The sequence below is a fragment of the Neolamprologus multifasciatus genome, chromosome 9 (assembly GCF_963576455.1).
Source record: "Neolamprologus multifasciatus chromosome 9, fNeoMul1.2, whole genome shotgun sequence".
Classification (NCBI taxonomy): domain Eukaryota; kingdom Metazoa; phylum Chordata; class Actinopteri; order Cichliformes; family Cichlidae; genus Neolamprologus; species Neolamprologus multifasciatus.
The window spans coordinates 29,699,766-29,719,517 of record NC_140447.1 but is presented as its reverse complement, the minus strand read 5'-3'; the positions used below and the strand labels follow the sequence as shown (position 1 = coordinate 29,719,517).

Genomic DNA, 19,752 nt, shown 5'->3' with positions numbered 1-19,752 from the left:
AAAGATAAGACATACAGGAGAGGAAGAAGAGAGGTTAGATTTAAAGGGAAGGACTGCTCAGTGGGATTCGATCAACTTTAGATTAAAGCTTACATGTAAGTCCTCATGTATTGAAATCAGATATTGGGTCTGTACATGTGACATTATGTTTTTTCATAAACTGAAATATGCTGCAAAACAATCTGAGGCAGATTAACTGTGCTGCCTCAGATGCAACCTTTTCCATGCAGTAGAATTGCAAACATGTTAGCACAGTTTAATTTGCAGAGTTGTTCCAAACAGTCAGGCTAAAATGACAAGATAAAAATATAAATACATACCTCATAGTAACTGCGCTTGAAGAGTCTCTTTCTGGTGTGGATCTGTTGGTGTCGTCTCAGGTAATGTGGAGCTTTAAAAGTCTTCTCACACAGGTCACATTTATAAGGTCTCTCCTCAGTGTGGGTAAACATGTGGTATTGTAACTGCATGTTGGTTATAAACTGTTTGCCACACTGATCACAGCTGTACGCTTTAACTCCACTGTGGATGACTTGGTGATGTTTTAGAGTATCCTTCCAGGAAAAAGTCTTTCCACACAAGTCACAGCTGAACGGTTTCTCTCCAGTGTGGATAACCTGATGCCGTTTTAGATTAGCCTTCAGAGTAAAACCCTTTCCACACTCGTCACAGGTGTGTTTTTTCTCTCTCTTTCTTCTGTGAGGTTTGTCGGCCTCCTGAGAGCGCTGACTTCTCGCTCCATGTTGGTCCTGCAGTGACAGAGATACAAACAGAGGCAGTGAGTGAAATGCAGTCGTGGAACAAACTCAACCTTCAAACTCCCTCCATTAACACTACTTTTAAACCTGAAGGTGGAGTGTGGCACCAAACACCTTAAAGGACTCTTATCCCCACCTGCTGGTAGTAGAAACACATTACATCCAACCTGGTGTTAAAAATAATTCATGACTGTTCAAACACTCTAAAATCCTTTTTCCTTATTTTCCTTACTTTTACTCCCCACATTAAAAAAATGCCTTACTACTTATTATATTTTCAAAACAGTCTTTTTACTTTTGGTTTGAGAAATTTGAGGGGAGTTATTTCATCACTAAGGGCATCAAACATCAAACTGATTTGAGCCTTAAAAGTAACACATGAAAGACAATCCTGATCGTGTGCTAATCACCAGGGTATGAAACATAAAAAGAGATGAAAGAGGCAAAACTGTGAGTCATAGTCAGGAGTTAAAGTGAGACGTTGTTCTTCTTTCTTTTTTGCACAGCACCTGAACAAACAGGTAATTTCAAATGCAGCGTTTCTATCAACAAACATCAGCAAACACACAAACTGTTTGCGTGCAGTTTGTCTCACAGTGTGTTGCTGGCTAAAGGTCCAGCTGCTGTACATGACAGGGAGAGAAAAGAAAGAGAGCTAACTTCACTCAGAGATGGAGAAAGATAAGACACACAGGACAGGAGAGGAAGAAGAGAGGTTAGATTTAAAGGGAAGGACTGCTCAGTGGGATTCGATCAACTTTAGATTAAAGCTTACATGTAAGTCCTCATGTGTTGAAATCAGATATTGGGTCTGTACATGTGACATTATGGTTTTTTTTTTTCAGATTATGAAACATGCTGCAAAACAATCTGAGGCAGATTAACTGTGCTGCCTCAGATGCAACCTTTTCCATGCAGTAGAATTGCTAACATGCTAACACAGTTTAATTTACAGAGTTGTTCCAAACAGTCAGGCTAAAATGACAAGATAAAAATATAAATACATACCTCACAGTAACTGCGCTTGGAGAGTCTCTTTCTGGTGTGGATCTGTTGGTGTCGTCTCAGGTAATGTGGAGCTTTAAAAGTCTTCTCACACAGGTCACATTTATAAGGTCTCTCCTCAGTGTGGGTAAACATGTGGTATTGTAACATTTGGTTTGTTATAAACTGTTTGCCACACTGATCACAGCAGTACACATCATGTCCGGTGTGAATGCGTAGGTGTATATTTCGGTGCCCTATCTGACTGAAGGTTTTCCCACAGATGTCACAGCTGTATGCCTTAATTCCAGAGTGGGTAACTAGATGCCTCTGTAAGTAGCTACTGTGAGTAAAAGCTTGGCCACACTGATCACAGCTGTACGCTTTAACTCCACTGTGGATGACTTGGTGATGTTTTAGGTAACCCTTCCTAGAAAAAGTCTTTCCACACAAGTCACAGCTGAACGGTTTCTCTCCAGTGTGGATGACCTGATGAAGTTTTAGATTAGCCTTCAGAGGAAACTCCTTCCCACACTCGTCACAGGTGTATGTTTTCTCTCCCTTTCTTCTGTGAGGTTTGTCGGCCTCCTGAGAGCGCTGACTTCTCGCTCCATGTTGGTCCTGCAGTGACAGAGATACAAACAGAGGCAGTAAGTGAAATGCAGTCGTGGAACAAACTCAACCTTCAAACTTCTTCCATTAACACTAGTTTTAAACCTGAAGGTGGAGTGTGGCACCAAACACCTTAAAGGTCTCTTATCCCCACCTCCTGGTAGTAGAAACACATTACATCCAACCTGGTGTTAAAAATAATTCATGACTGTTTAAACACTCTAAAATCATTTTTCCTTATTTTCCTTACTTTTACTCCCCACAGAAAAAGAAGGACTTTCTACTCATTATATTTTCAAAATAGACTTTTCACTTTTGGTTTCAAACATCAAACCAATTTGAGCCTGAAAAGTAACACATGAAAGACAATCCTAATCGTGTACTAATCACCAGGGTATGAAACATAAAAAGAGATGAAAGAGGCAAAACTGTGAGTCATAGTCAGGAGTTAAAGTGAGACGTTGTTCTTCTTTCTTTTTTGCACAGCACCTGAACAAACAGGTAATTTCAAATCCAGCGTTTCTATCAACAAACATCAGCAAACACACAACTGTTTGTGTGCAGTTTGTCTCACAGTGTGTTGCTGGATAAAGGTCCAGCTGCTGTACATCACAGGGAGAGAAAAGAAAGAGAGCTAACTTCACTCAGAGATGGAGAAAGATAAGACACACAGGACAGGAGAGGAAGAAGAGAGGTTAGATTTAAAGGGAAGGACTGCTCAGTGGGATTTGATCAACTGGAGATTTAAGCTCCTCATGTGTGTTAAAATCAGATATTGGGTCTGTACATGTGACATTATGTTTTTTCAGATAGTGAAAGATGCTGCAAAACAATCTGAGGCAGATTAACTGTGTTATTTAAAGACTGCATGAAGATCCTCTGCAGGTTAGTGCAGGATAAACAGGTTAGTTTGCTGAACTGTGATGGATTTAAAGTAAAGAACAGTGTGTGACTGGTGCACAGTGAGTGTGGTGCTCATGTCACAGTTAGATTACATCAAGTGTAGCAGAGATTCATTTAAACTGAAGCTCATGATGCTGACACAATGTATAATCACGCTTGCACAGAACAATCACTTTGTAACCAGTTATAGTAGTTTCTCATAGTCATGTGTGTAACCAATAAAAACAACCTGCAGGGGGAAAGCAAGTTGAAGTGGGTTGGAGACAACTGCTTCCCCCCTCGAGTGAAAACTTGAGCTCTGTGTGACCTCGTTCCTGAGTGAGTTTCTGTTTATCCAGCAGTATCAGGGGTAAAACCCTGACAAAAACTGTTATGTCCATTTGATTATTAATAATTTTGATGAATAAACCTTCCTTATTTTAACATGTGCTGCTGTCTCTAAAAAACAACATAATATGCAACACAGTCATATAACAGGTTGGGAGTATGAGAGTTTTAGACGTGACTGATTATTTGGTGAAACTGTGATATTTTCCTCACCTTCTGTGTTGAGCTCATTGTTTCCTCTGTAGTGACTCAGCTGAGTCCAGATGGCTGAAAATGTTCCTCTGCTGCTCTGTCAGACTCTTCTCCTCCTGCTGATCAGCTGGGACACAAAACAGATCTTTGTTAGGCTCCACACTGCACTGAAGAGTGAAAGTGTCTCATATGTTCATCTGACAACACAAAGTACAAATTTCACTCTGATTGCTTGTAGAAGTCTTGTGAGACGTGTTGTGCTGCAAAGTGAGGAAACTCTCTCACTCACTTATACTTCAGGAGGAACTTTGTGACATTGGCTCTAATATTCTAAGCAGCCCTTTACTATGACAGGGCCAGAAAGTCCTATTTGAAGGTTTGGGAGAAGGACCATGTTAAAGGTGGATTGGGGTTTATACACTTTGTTATGATACAGGTAAGGCTGTAAGCACATCTGTGGGAGATGTACACGACACCACCCTCAGCATAGTCCAGTAGATCTCAAAGAGGAAGCACTTCGATACACAATTTTATATGTCAGGGTTCACGCCCCTTCATGCGTAAGCAGATAACATAACATGCGCGGCAGTTGTCTGCAATTCCTTTTATATTACTGATGTTTGTTCCTCACTAACGGTTTCGACACTCTCTCACCTCCATCTGTTTCCTGTTTCTCATTGTGAGGCCCCATGATCGCATATGACACATCCTGAGTACATCCTGTTCTAATCTGCACAGGCACGTATGCAGTTACAAGCAAAACACTACTTTAAATGTCTTCCAGTTTAAACCTTCTATAACCTCTTGATTAATATGGCACTTATTTAAAATTACAACATTTATATTTCCCACAGTACTCGTGGTCATTGATCAGTGGTTTCAGTGCTTTCCTTCCTGCTTTGACTGCAGCTGTGTTTGACACAGGAAGACATTTTTACATTCTTCACGATTATACTTTATTCTTTTTGGGGGAAGTGCAGCTTTAAACCTTCACATGATTCAAGTCAACCCAACAAATCAATCTGAACGATCACAGGTGGACAAAATTTGTGTAGATAAAATGAAATCAAACCCAACATACAATCCACAACATGATTAAAAACACGATTCTCCCAAATCACCAAGAGCTGCACATTAACCACCGAGGAGAGCAGCAGAAGACCTCATTCAGGAGCTAAACTCAACATGAACTGAACTCACAGTAAAGTTAGCTCGGTGCTTACCTTTAGATGAGCCCACAAACCGAGAGAAACTCCGTGATGAAGCGGGAACTCTTTCCAAACAGGAAACAGATCACGGAGCAGAGACCCACGTGGTTCACGCTGATCTCAGCTACGATCCAGGAGACAAGGGTGGGCAGATCGATGCAGATATCGATCCAAACGTCGGTTTAGTTTGTTTCATCATCCAAATTCACTATTTTACTCGCTTAGGAATAAACGGTAGCTCCGTCTGCGTTGTCACTACCCGATCCGTACTGGTGTTGTGCCAAAGTAGTTACCCCAGTCAAAAATAGTTTCCCCATTCACGGGAGCGCGCAAAGTAGGAGGAGCCACTTGCCCAGCTCCGTTCTGTACGCTACTTGTCACTGATCTGCAGTCGACGCAATAAAGAGTAAAAGCTGGAAAACAGCAGACTCGATGAATTTAATATTAGTTTCGTGACATTGTAATGTGCCGTGTGGAAGACGATTTACCTTAAACTGTACACTGAAATAACCTGCTGGGAATACTTTGTCTAGAAAAAGACTTTGATACTATAATACTGTAAAACCAGACGCGATCATGGAAACACGTCGCTCTCCAGGGAATTTACACTCTGTTTACACTTTGTAGCGAAGCTATCACGAATGAGTTTATTTGCAAAATCAATCACAGTATAACCAATAAGTACAGTAACTTTGGAGACGATGTCATATTCACAGCAAAAGTTATGGAGGGATACAGATTTTATCAGGCTGTGTGGCATCGGCTGCCAAAATGTGTGCCCCCCCCATCTGTAATGCATATTGGCTTTGCTATCACAAAGGGTATATTTGCCAAATAAGTCACAGTATAACCAATAAGTACAGTAACTTTGGAGACGATGTCATATTCACAGCAAAAGTTATGGAGGGATACAAAATTTATCAGGCTGTGTGGCATCGGCTGCCAAAATGTGTGTCCCCCCCATCAATAATGCACCTTGGCGTTGCTATCACGAAAGAGTTTATTTGCAAAATAAATCACAGTATAACTAATAACTACAGTAACTTTGGAGACATTTGCTTTTTTTAGACTTCTTAATTTAACATCTACATCTACATATGTAGATATGTGTTCTCAGCAATGTGTGCCATAAGAACATTAGCTCTGGACCTTTAGTGTCAACTATGTACAAGCAAAACAAATAAACACATCTTCTGGTGGTGGGCTTTTCACGCAGAGCTGGTGGAACCACCGCAAACACATTTCACACTGAATCAGTAAAAAAATAAATAATTACAAATCCCAATGTTAAAATTTCATTTATGGGAATTGATCATAACAGTTAGCAGTCTTTCTTGATGTCATTACCCATTTGTTGTCAGTTTCATGCTCTTCTTCCCCGCAGAAATGACAGATGTTTGTCAAGTCATCTGTTTTAAAAAGTGAAAAAATAGCAAATAGAGTATACTCTGTACTGCACTTATTACTTCATTCAAACAACTATATGGTTTGTTTCTACAGCCATCATGATGAAAATATTCATGATGTGAGAACATTGAATGGTGGAAAATGAGTTACCTGTCTCTAGGAGGAGAGTGGTAGCAATTTGCAGCCTGTGTGTGTTTTTGGCCTTTTTTGTAGGTGGAAAGTCTATTGACTCTTTTCGCAAGATCTTTTCAGCAAACTGAAACAGAGATTCTAAGATGACTAAATAGGCTTACATTGTACCCTAACCATATTTTATCATCCTCTTCCAATTTTTTTACCTGGTCTTTAATCATATCAAAAAAGATGTCTGCATTCTCTTTTTCGGTTATTGGTTTATACAGATTACTATAGAATATGTTAATTTCCTCACTAATTTGGTTTGGTTCCTCTATCATAGCGCCATCCTTACTCAATTTAGTTATTTTTTTTCTTTGTTTGTCTACGCTTGTCTAGACTATAGAAATAAGATGAATTTTTTTCCCCCATGTTCAATCCACTTGGCTTTGGACCTTACATATGCTCCTTTAGCCTTAATCAAGTACACCTCATCTAGTTGATTTTGTAAAGATTGTAAGCGTTCAGACTCTTCTGCAGTCATACAAGGCTTACCACATAATAAATGTATTTGTTCAATTAGATTTTTCTGTTTACGTATGTGTAGGGCAAACACTTTCTTTCCCATTTCTATAGCTAGTTGTTTAACACTATATTTAAACCATTCCCATTTACTGACATTAGTCATTCTCATATTGTTAATTTCTAATTTAAGTTTTTTAACTTGTGTACAGAAGTCTTTGTTTTGTAATAAACTATTGTTAAATTTCCATATGTTTTCAGATCTTTGTCGTTTACGTAGAGATAATGAGAGACTTAACAGACAACAATCAGTAAGTGGGGTTGATTGGGTCTCACATTTCGTAACATATGATGATACTGTTTGGGAGACAAGCCAATAATCTAATCTTGAACATACGTTTTTATTTGTTGGAATAAACCAAGTGTATTTCTTCGTATTTGGGTTTGTCATCCTCCAATAATCCATCATATTAGTTGTTGTACAAAAGTCACAAATAATGCTATCGTGTTCTGGTTGCTTCCCTCTCTGTGGTTGCCTGTCAAGCCATGAGGTTAAAATCGCCTCCAGTTATTACCCGGGTAGAACCATATGGATTACTCCAATTTGCAATTAATTTACTTAGGTTTGACATTATGTTTCTATTTAGAGACCTGTTATTGTATCCATACACGTTAATAAGAATAATTTTCTGTTCACAGACTTCTACCAACACCATGATCCAGTGTCCCATTCCATCGCTTTTATGGTCAATAACTCTCCCTGCAAATTTGTTAAATAAAATCATCACTCCTGCTGAGTGAGTAGTACCATGTGAATAAAGAATACTTTCTCCCCATTGATGTTTCCAAAATGTTTCCTCTTCCTTACTAGAATGCGTTTCTTGTAAAAACAAAATGTTTGCCTTAATTTCTTTGCAGAATAGAAACATGGCCTTACGTTTGACATTGTTTTTTAAGCCTTGAACATTTAAGGAACTTAAACATATATAAGATGAAGAAAAAAAACAAGAACAATTGTTTGCAGATGTTTGCAGATGTTGGCAGCTATCAGTGAATAGTTATCAGCTATTTTGAAACAAAAGAAGACACTTTTTATCCATAACAGCAAATGAACTGTACAACAGAAAATGCAAATGCTATTTATGGTCTCCTCACAACAATGATAAGAAAAATAAACTAAGCCAATATGGCATGTTTGTTAATACAGAGACACACATGTTAATGTGATCTCTGGTCTCCCACTCAGAGACACAGGTCTCTCAGTGTCCAGCATTCAGACGGCTACCTGAGGACTCTCATGTGAGAGAAAATTTGCTCACACAGATATGTAGAGCCAAATACTGTCAATAAGGCCTCTGTAATGTTCTGAAGACAGTTAAACTTGTCAGGTAGTGATGTCCAGCAGGTGAACATGCAAGCTCCATGAACACACACAGCTGTGGATTCCAGCTGCTTCGATGTTGCATTAACTGGCATTAACTCAGCCAGTTAATGTGAGACAAATCTAGCTGCTCATTAAAGATTTCTGGTTTGATCAGAAAATAAAACATTGGTCCATACACCTGAAAGTCCCAAAAGCGCATTGTGAATTCTGTCTCGAGTCTACGGATGTATCCGTGTATTTCCGTGGTGCTGATGCTGCACTGAGCGGAAAGCTGCTGAAGCTTTTGAAGTGTCGGAATGTGGAAAGCTAAAAACGTCCCTCTCACCAGTAAGCTAAGTTATTTTTTGCCAATTGCAAGTTGAATCTGGTAGTTGGGGTTGTTAGCTAAGATACTGTCATTAAGAAGAGGCACAACTAATGTGTCTATGCAAGCTGAATTGCGATGTGCACCGTTGGTGTGGCCATTTATTTTTTGATGCACCTTCTCAGATTAATTCACTGCGTGTCGTGCCCAGGGCTGGACTGGGACAAAAAAAAACAACCCGGGCATTTTGACTAAAGACCGGCCCACCAGGTATTAAAGCCATAAAGCCTTTGAATGAAAACAAACGCTGTTGTGACAGTGATGTACAGTCTTGCTGGTATATGTATGATTTCTATACATTTTAAATCAGATAAAAACTTTGGTTGTAAGCTTCAGATAATTATTTAATAAACAGCCAGACATTTTAAACAAGAATAAGAAAGTATTTCTTTGTGCCCCCTTTTCCCTGTTAATGCCCTACCTGGCCCCCCTGGCAAAACTTTGCTAGATCCGCCCCTGCACAGTTACCAGCTGTCAGCTACTTAGAAAATGATCCTGGTATTATTTGTCTCTCAGAAACAGTTCATAACTTCCCTTCAACTCATTCATGTCACCTAAAAGGTAAACCTGTTTCTAGGGATGCACCGATACCGGTATCTGGTATAGGCCTCGATAACACATTTTCTAAAGTACTCATACTCGTTAAAAGTCCCCCGATACCGGGGAACCGATACCACAGTCTGAGACCTGTCTATGTTTGAGCGGCATGTAAGGGGTTAATCACAGGTGCCGAGTGCCCGCCCCCAGGCCCCGGCTGCAGCTCAGAGCGGGGAGAAGGCGAGGCGAGACAAGTCAGCTGTGTGGAACTATTTCAAAGTGAACGAAGACCCAAAAAAAAAAGGCGGACTGCAAATTGTGCTCAGCGAAATTGTCCAGAGGAGGCTCTAAAGGTAGTGCATTTAACACGAGCAATTTAATCGTGTTAACCAACACGACAACGAGTACAAAGAGTTTACCCACGCTTATTTACCCATGCTTATTAGCACTGAGGAACATAGCTGATGCTATAGCAGTGGGACGGAAAATAGTTGGGCATTTTAAACATTCCGCCTTAGCCTACTCCCGCCTCGAGGACATTCAGGGACCACTCAACCAGCCAATAAGGAGACTGCAGCAGGACGTACAGATGCGCTGGAACAGCACGTATTACATGCTCCAGTCCCTCATTGAGCAAAAGCGAGTGCTGGGCGTGTCCGAGCATGAACTCCCTGACTATCTCACCGCTCACCAATGGGCTCTTATGGAGACGACTGTTGCCATCCTCGCCCCCTTTGAGGAACTAACTAAAAGAGAGAGCAGTTACGACGCACTAGCCTCTGATGTCATCCCAGCTGTGACTGTGCTAGTGAGACTTCTAAACAGAGAAACAGACGAGGACCACGGCGTCAAGACAATGAAAGCAACCTTACTGGCAGCTGTCAAGAAGCGCTTCAGTGACCTCGAGACCAACCCACTGTACTTCATCTCCACCATACTTGACCCAAGGTAACGTGCCTAGGGTTGCCGACCCCTTGTGTACAGTATCTTATGGATATATTATTCCAGTGTTTTTTCTCAAAATTTTCTATGCAACTTTGCTGTTGAGGAGTACTTGGTGAGGGCTAGTTCTTTTAGGTTCAGCAGCTAACAAGATGGTGTATCGGTCAGGATACAGGAAGGAGGACAACAGGCTTCCACTTTGCTGGATTGTCACCGCCAGCTGTTTTATTGCCACCTAGATGCTCAGTGTTGCCAGCAGTCTGTACTAACAAACAAGTTGCCATGAGTATATAAATATATACAGCAAGAGCTTCACTAAGATAAACATAAAGAATTAAATGAAATAAACCAACAAATCCATCTGAATATACACATAACACAACATATATGATTTGAACTATGCCAATCTTACATCTCTTGCTCCAAACACAGAAAGGACACAGTAAACACAGTGAGAATGTCATACATAACCGAAACATCCACTCTAACTGTAAACAAAGGGACTTTGGCACCATCGTGTGGCCGAATAAAATTACTACATAATGGCGGCGGCCAGCGGCACATGCCTCTAGTCACGAGATGAAAAAATGAGGTGCTACAATGCGGTAGAATGTAACTAAAGCCGCGGCCAACATCAGAATCGGAAAATAAACATATTTAAGGAAACTTACTTCCAGTCAGGAACTTAACACTTGGAGCATCACCTTGAAGGATGGCAACCAGGAACACAGCTTACGAGGTAAACAGAACTAACACGGAAAACAATCTCCCCTTCTCGAGTAGCATCGCGTTACACCCAACTTCTGCCTACGTCATTTCCTACGACTCCACCCCACACAATATTGCAGAACATAGACATAAAATCCCAGAGCCTTTTATACAGCCGCCCCCAAATGTGGTTACACATTTGCTCTCCAAAAAAGGCTCCCTAATCAGTTCCGGGAGGCGACTTGCTATTCTTCTCAGTATCGCTGTCTTCCGATGGCACGGCAGGTAAAACTACCAACCGAGCAACTGGTCTGGTGTAAACATGTCCATTAACGTTCACATCAGCAGATCTGACAAGTCCATCATCACTACGATGAATCTTGATCACATGGCCTATTGGCCACAAGGCTCGAGGCAGCTGCGGATCTGCAACCATAACAACTGCCTTTTCCAGAAGTTCAGGAGGAGTTGACTGCCACTTCTGCCTCGCCTGTAAGCCAGGCAGGTATTCCTTGATGAATCTTGCCCAGAACTGATCAGCAAGAATCTGTGAGTGCCTCCCACAGTCTGACCATAACTCTGCCGGTGTCCCTCTTCTGGCTATGAATCGCCTCAGGGCCATGAGGAACGCATCCGTGTCTAAGCTACTTAGGAGATCCTTTCTGTGCTTCGAGGCATGGGCATGACTGATTCCTTTGGTGCATTCAGTGGCGGCATCTGTGGGTGACGGAGTAGAGGTGTAGCATACCTGAAGACTCCATCGACCATCCTGAAAGTTGTTCTTGCCTCAAGCAGGGCCACAGCCTGCTGATCCTGTTTCGACCGAGTGACCTCTTTCTCGGAGCGGTAAGGCACCACGTCCACCTGCCAGAGCCGCTCCACATGCTTGAGCAACTCGTCTGATTGGGCGGATGTATACAGGGATAGGACAGGCTGGGTCTGCCGCCCCATGAAAAGACTTGGCCCTTGACGGGTCCAGCCAAGCCGGGTGTGGACTGCTGCTGGGCCTCCAGGTGGGCCGAGGCGGACTGGTTCTATGGGGGTGATCAGGTGTGGCTGGTCTGAACCAATGAGGAGCAGAGGCATGGCTTCCTTCAGGGCAGGGACCGGGATCCCATGCAGGTATTAGTACTTCCTCCTCAGCTGATCGATAGGATAGGTATGGTGAGCTAAGTTGAGACGATATGCTGTAAACGCTCCATCAATCTTGTAGTAGGATCCAGGGTTGGTAGCAGCAGAGACGCTGAAGGATAAGGTATGTCCGTGAAGCATCTGAATATCTTGGCGGACGGTTCGTAATGGCAGGTACTCCGGGATGCCTGCCAGACCAAGAGTCTTTGCAGCAGCAGGGAGCAGCATGGTCCTCTCTGAACCATCATCAAGTATAGCAAAGGTGTCTAGAGTCCGCTCTCCATGGCTCAAAAGCACATGCACACATTCAATAATTACTGCTGCTGGTTTTGTACACAGATGAGAACTTCTTTTTAGCTCAAAGCTAAAAGCATAAATTTAAGAATGCATGTGTCTTCAGCATGACACGATTGCCAGCCCCATGGCGATCAAGGTAGAGTGAGCCCGAAGCTGAACTGGTTAGGTAGCTTTCCTCCTTTGCAGCCATGCCAGCATTGTTTCCTTCTGTCCTGGCATTTACCTCGTGAAGAGCCAGCAGATGTTTACCCTGGCAGCGGCTGCAGGGTTTCTTTAGCGTGCACTGAGCAGCTAAATGAGTTCGGGCACAGCGCCAGCATCGTTTGTTGACCTGTATCCAGTCCTTTATTTCCTCTTTGGAGAGCTTGGCTACATCATCACATTGGCTAAAATAGTGTTCTGTGCTCTCACAGTAGGCACAGTAGACTTTGCTCTTGACCTTCCCTCTAGATCGACTCTCCTTCACTGGTGGAAAGGTGTGTTCTGATGGCCCCTTTAGGTTATGTAGGACTGTCACGGTTTGTCGGCCTGGACGGGCCTCAGCCTTTACACTGGTCCTTTCTCTACTGCTCCTTACACCTGCTTGGCCGTCAAATCCTTGACACCAGGACTCCTGACGAAGCCATGCAGATAGGTCGTACAGAGTGTAGGTGCTCCCGGGCTGCTTAAACTGGTGTCGACGAAAATCAGCTCTCTGTTCGGCAGGAAGCTTACTTATTAGTCGGGAAACGTGGGATCCACAGTTCAACTCCAGTTCTCCTTCCAGTCCTAATGTTTGTAACAGCCCAACTAGTGACTGCACCCGAAGGGAGAACCTTTGGAAGGCTACTGTGTCACCTCGCCTTATTTCAGGACCATCCAGGACACTTGCTATCTTTCTCAAGGCGAGCTGATGAGGTTGTCCAAATACCACCTTGTATGAGGAAAACGTTGATGAACTTTGAGCAAATGAAACCACAACTTTAAAAAATGAATTCCCAAAATTAATTATTTCGACATCTTAAACATTAATCATAAGTTTTAATACCTACAGCAAGTTTAAGAAAAAAGTAAAAGATTTTAAAGATCTTTCAACCTTTTTTCTCAAATATAAAACAGCAGATGACACTTACATGCATCCTTTATGGGATTCTCTAAAAATATCTAAATTCTCTGCATCAACAAGAAAATGAACTTGACACTAAATTATAAGATCTGTAAAGATCCGGGTCAATTCTTACCACAGTTGCTGCCTCTGAATAAAAATCTGGACAAAAAGAGAGCCACATTATTAAATAAGCTTATGTTTAATGTCGGGAGATGTGTTATTGAACTGGATTACGGAGCAGCCCCCCTACTGTAATTCAGTGTTACAAGGAAATTTTTCATAACTTTCAGGTCAGATTTTTAATAAGCTGCAGGAACCCTGTTCAGTGTGAGTGGAGAACAGCCAAGTCTCCTCTTCTGATAAACCTCCATCTGTGCCACTGAAAACAGTTCATCTGACTCTGACTGTAAACATGTTTCCATTTGTCACTTCAGTCTTTACCCTGAAATACAGGAAATGAAATCACAGCTCAAACTTCATCCAACTGCTGGAACAAAGCGAACCACTCGACATGAACATTGAAGCAGAACAGTTTAGAAACCTTAAAATGAGACTAGGGAACCATTTTCATTGATAGTTGCCTCATCAGATCTTTACAGGAGATTCAATCTGACCTCTGTGGAGCCTGATCTCAAGAGTTTTGAGTCTGACCCTGAAACCACAAGAGGATCTTTCTGTCTCTTCATATTCACTGTGATGGGAGTGATTTCAGCCCTGAGTGTTCACGCTGATGTTTGCACAGAGCAGATAATTTAGTGAATGTTTTGGCACATTGGTAACAGTGAAACAGTTTATTAGTAACGTGGGATTGTTTGTGTTTGGAGTATGAACTGAGATTCCTGAAGCTCTTGTCACACTGATCACAGCTGTAGTTTCCTTCCATGTGTGTACGTTCATGCTTGTTTTGATGACCTGATTGTGAGAAGCTTTTTTCACAGTGTCTGCACTTGTATGGTTTCTCTCCTGTGTGGACTCGTTTGTGTGTTTTAAGCCCACTTGCAGTACTGAAAGATGACCCACACTGATCACAGACGTACTTTTTAACCCCACTGTGAATGAGTTCATGTTGTTTTAATCCACTTAATGTGGTGAAGCTTCTCCCACATTCTTTGCAGTTTTTCAGTTTGTCTCCAGTGTGTTTACGTTGATGTGTTTTCAGGGTTTGTTGCCGACTGAAAGTTTTTCCACAAGTGTCACAGTGAGATACTGTCCCACCACCACAGTGATGACAGGGCTGGGAACTGGATCCATCTGTGTTGCTCTGCTTCTAAACAAAGACACAAAGACAGTGTAAGTCAGTCCTTCAACATTTTTATCCTGAACGTCGCCTGAAATAAAGAGCAAATAAAAAACAAACAAAAATCATAACTGAAATGAAAATCTGAATAATCACTTAGAGCTGCTTTTCCATGCAGTAGAATTGCTAACATGCTAACACAGTTTAATGAGCAGAGAAGTTCCAAACAGTCAGCCAAAAATGACAAGATAAAAATATAAATACATACCTCACAGTAACTGCAATTGTAGAGTCTCTTTCTGGTGTGGATCTGTTGGTGTCGTCTCAGGTAACGTGGAGATTTAAAAGTCTTCTCACACAGGTCACATTTATGAGGTCTCTCCTCAGTGTGGGTAAACATGTGTTGTTGTAAATGCGTGTTGGTTGTAAACTGTTTGCCACACTGATCACAGCAGTACACATCATGTCTGGTGTGAATGCGTAGGTGTCTATTTCGGTTCTGTTTCAGGCTGAAAGTTTTTCCACAGATGTCACAGCTGTATGCGTTAATTCTGGAGTGGGTAACTAGATGACTCCGTAAGTACCTACTGTGAGTAAAAGCTCTGCCACACTGATCACAGTTGTACGCTTTAACTCCACTGTGGATGAGTTGATGTCTTTTTAGGGAACCCTTCCTGGAAAAAGACTTTCCACACAAGTCACAGCTGAACGGTCTCTCTCCAGTGTGGATGAACTGATGCTGTTTTAGTTTAGCCTTCAAAGTAAAACCCATCCCACACTCGTCACAGGTGTGTTTTTTCTCTCCCTTTCTTCTGTGAGGTTTGTCGGCCTCCTGAGAGCGTTGACTTCTTGCTCCATGTTGGTCCTGCAGTGACAGAGATACAAACAGAGGCAGTGAGTGAAATGCAGTCGTGGAACAAACTCAACCTTCAAACTCCCTCCATTAACACTACTTTTAAACCTGAAGGTGGAGTGTGGCACCAAACTCCTTAAAGGTCTCTTATCCCCACCTGCTGGTAGTAGAAACACATTACATCCAACCTGGTGTTGAAAATAATTCATGACTGTTCAAACACTCTAAAATCATTTTTCCTTATTTTCCTTACTTTTACTCCCCACATTAAAAAAAATCCTTACTACTTATTATATTTTCAAAACAGACTTTTCACTTTTGGTTTGAGGAATTTGAGGGGAGTTATTTCATCACTAAGGGCATCAAACATCAAACTGATTTGAGCCTGAAAAGTAACACATCAAAGACAATCCTGATCGTGTACTAATCACCAGGGTATGAAACATAAAAAGAGATGAAAGAGGCAAAACTGTGAGTCATAGTCTTGAGTTAAAGTGAGACGTTGTTCTTCTTTCTTTTTTGCACAGCACCTGAACAAACAGGTAATTTCAAATGCAGCGTTTCTATCAACAAACATCAGCAAACACACAAACTGCAGTTTGTCTCACAGTGTGTTGCTGGCTAAAGGTCCAGCTGCTGTACATCACAGGGAGAGAAAAGAAAGAGAGCTAACTTCACTCAGAGATGGAGAAAGATAAGACACACAGGAGAGGAAGAAGAGAGGTTAGATTTAAAGGGAAGGACTGCTCAGTGGGATCTGATCAACTGGAGATTAAAGCTTACATGCAAGTTCTCATGTGTTGAAATCAGATACTGGGTCTGTACTAGAGACGGCACGATACCACTTTTTTATGTCCGACACCGATATCATAAATTTGGATATCTGCTGATACCGATATGAATCTGATATAGTGTGTTTTTAATCAATAAAAATTTTTTTAATATCTTGCTGCTTTTTGTATAAGTTCATACTCAAGTTAAAAAAACAACAACAAAAAAAACCACACTAAACCTATTCTGTTATACCTGTATGCAAAAAATACACTGCACCCAAAATATTTTATAGTTCAGCAATACTGATCAATCTAATAAAAGTAAACCTACTCCATCCTCCCTATTCTGGTATTTTAAAGAGTATGCAACCTAACTAATAGGGCTCCAAAACTCCCAGAAAAAAAAAAAAAAAAAAAAAAAAAAAAAAAAAAAAAACGGTAACCACCCACCCTCCACCTCATTGAAAAATGCACGGAAATCAATTATTTTTCAAGAACATTTAAATAGATTCAACATCTTTCTTCAACAGATTTGCAGACTGCACAGATGGTACCTTCCCAAAGGAAAAAGTAGTACAGCTTACTAGGGTATATTAGACTTAATAGTTACTATATACAGTAATAAACTTCTATACATTTTACATCAGATTAAAACTTTGGGTGTAAGCTTCGTATAATTATTTATTAAAAGATAGACATTTTAAATGAGAATAAGAAAGAAAAGTATGTCTTTGTGCCCCCCTTTTCCCTGTTCATGCCCTATCGGGCCCCCTGGCTAAACTTTGCTAGATCCGCCCCTGCACAGTTACCAGCCGTCAGCTACGTAGAAAAAGATCCTGGTCTAGAAAGTAATATTAAACAAATTCTAACAACAGCTTATCAAGCTTAAACGTGCTGCAGTTGTTCAGCCGCTGGTTTCCTCTTTCTGGCGTGAAGAGGGTGATAAACAAGCAAGAGAGACGGACTCGCGACAGAAAAGCCGATCAGCTGATCATTAATCAGTTTCATGATTGAAGTAGCAGCAGGAGAGGGAGGGAGAGAGAGCAGAGGCAGTCGCTCCGTATATTGGTTGTTAAGCTTAACGCGGGAATGCTTTACAAACATTCAGAGATGAACTTACACACTTGCTTTACTTCTCTCTGAGAAAACTTCCTCGGAGATGAAATGCCAGATTGGTAGCCAGGCTCCAAATGCTCAAACAGAGCGCAGACAGGTCCCGCACGCCACAGCCGCTCTATCACGTGATGCATACTGCTGCCACGTGCTACGGTTATGAGCTGAGTTACGCCATGTCGCAAGTTTTGTGAGGTGCTTTTTTGATATTTAATGGATTGGATTACATTTTTTATTTCTCTCCGATATCCGATCCAGTAATTTACGTCAGTATCAGACCGATACCGATACGTAATATCGGATCGGTCCATCTCTAGTCTGTACATATGACATTATGTCTTTTTTTCAGATTATGAAACTTGCTGCAAAACAATCTGAGGCAGATTAACTGTGCTGCCTCAGATGCAACCTTTTCCATGCAGTAGAATTGCTAACATGCTAACACAGTTTAATTTACAGAGTTGTTCCAAACAGTCAGGGTAAAATGACAAGATAACAATATAAATACATACCTCACAGTAACTGCGCTTGGAGAGTCTCTTTCTGGTGTGGATCTGTTGGTGTCGTCTCAGGTCATATGGAGATTTAAAAGCCTTCTCACACAGGTCACATTTATAAGGTCTCTCTTCAGTGTGGGTAAACATGTGGTATTGTAACATTTGGTTTGTTATAAACTGTTTGCCACACTGTTCACAGCAGTAAACATCATGTCCGGTGTGAATGCGTAGGTGTGTATTTCGGCTCTGTTTCAGGCTGAAAGTTTTTCCACAGATGTCACAGCTGTATGCCTTAATTCCAGAGTGGGTAACTAGATGATTCTGTAAGCTGCTACTGTGAGTAAAAGCTCTGCCACACTGATCACAGCTGTACGCTTTAACTCCACTGTGGATGAGTTGGTGTGATTTTAGAGTATCCTTTCTGGAAAAACTCTTTCCACACAAGTCACAGCTGAACGCTTTAACTCCAGTGTGGATGACCTGATGCTGCTTTAGTTTATCCTTCACAGTAAAATCCTTCCCACACTCGTCACAGCTGAACGGTCTCTCTCCAGTGTGGATGACCTTATGCTGTTTTAGATTAGCCTTCACAGTAAACTCCTTCCCACACTCGTCACAGGTGTATGTTTTCTCTCTCTTTCTTCTGTGAGGATTGTCGGCCTCCTGAGAGCGCTGACTTCTCGCTCCATGTTGGTCCTGCAGTGACAGAGATACAAACAGAGGCAGTGAGTGAAATGCAGTCGTGGAACAAACTGAACCTTCAAACTCCCTCCATTAACACTAGTTTTAAACCTGAAGGTGGAGTGTGGCACCAAACTCCTTAAAGGACTCTTATCCCCACCTGCTGGTAGTTCTAACACATTACATCCAACCTGGTGTTAAAAATAACTCATGACTGTTCAAACACTCTAAAATCATTTTTTTCCTTATTTTCCTTACTTTTACTCCCCACATAAAAAAAGGACTTTCTACTCATTATATTATCAAAACAGTCTTTTTACTTTTGGTTTGAGAAATTTGAGGGGAGTTATTTCATCACTAAGGGCATCAAACATGAAATCAATTTGAGCCTGAAAAGTAACACATCAAAGACAATCCTGATTGTGTACTAATCACCAGGGTATGAAACATAAAAAGAGATGAAAGAGGCAAAACTGTGAGTCATAGTCAGGAGTTAAAGTGAGACGTTGTTCTTCTTTCTTTTTTGCACAGCACCTGAACAAACAGGTAATTTCAAATCCAGCGTTTCTATCAACAAACATCAGCAAACACACAAACTGTTTGTGTGCAGTTTGTCTCACAGTGTGTTGCTGGCTAAAGGTCCAGCTGCTGTACATCACAGGGAGAGAAAAGAAAGAGAGCTAACTTCACTCAGAGATGGAGAACGATAAGACACACAGGACAGGAGAGGAAGAAGAGAGGTTAGATTTAAAGGGAAGGACTGCTCAGTGGGATTTGATCAACTGGAGATTAAAGTTTACATGTGAGTCCTCATGTGTGGAAATCAAATATTGGGTCTGTACATGTGACATTATGTTTTTTCAGATAGTGAAAGATGGTGCAAAACAATCTGAGGCAGATTAACTGTGTTATTTAAAGACTGCATGAAGATCCTCTGCAGGTTAGTGCAGGATAAACAGGTTAGTTTGCTGAACTGTGATGGATTTAAAGTAAAGAACAGTGTGTGACTGGTGCACAGTGACTGTGGTGCTCATGTAACAGTTAGATTACATCAAGTGTAGCAGAGATTCATTTAAACTGAAGCTCATGATGCTGACATTCATTCACTGAGTTCCACCTTC

At 41.4% G+C, this 19,752-nt stretch overlaps 1 protein-coding gene across 6 annotated transcripts in view; it reads right to left on the bottom strand.

Annotated features, from left to right (window-relative positions):
* The window catches only part of LOC146511802 (uncharacterized), a 61,031-nt gene that overhangs the window by 11,520 nt on the left and 29,759 nt on the right, over positions 1–19,752 (bottom strand). For 2 of the 6 annotated variants that reach the window (XM_085171871.1, XM_085171875.1), the window contains 3 exons: positions 17,966–18,646; positions 14,983–15,579; positions 13,382–14,744 (listed from right to left, as the gene is read on the bottom strand). In XM_085171871.1, coding sequence (XP_085027997.1) covers positions 14,166–14,744; positions 14,983–15,579; positions 17,966–18,646 — 1,857 coding nt within the window. In that variant the 3' untranslated portion in view covers positions 13,382–14,165. Of the gene's footprint in view, positions 1–320; positions 750–1,766; positions 2,364–3,797; positions 3,904–4,999; positions 5,950–13,381; positions 14,745–14,982; positions 15,580–17,965; positions 18,647–19,752 lie in introns of those variants that run through there. The other 4 variants (XM_085171873.1, XM_085171876.1, XM_085171874.1 and 1 more) reach the window with 4 other exon arrangements.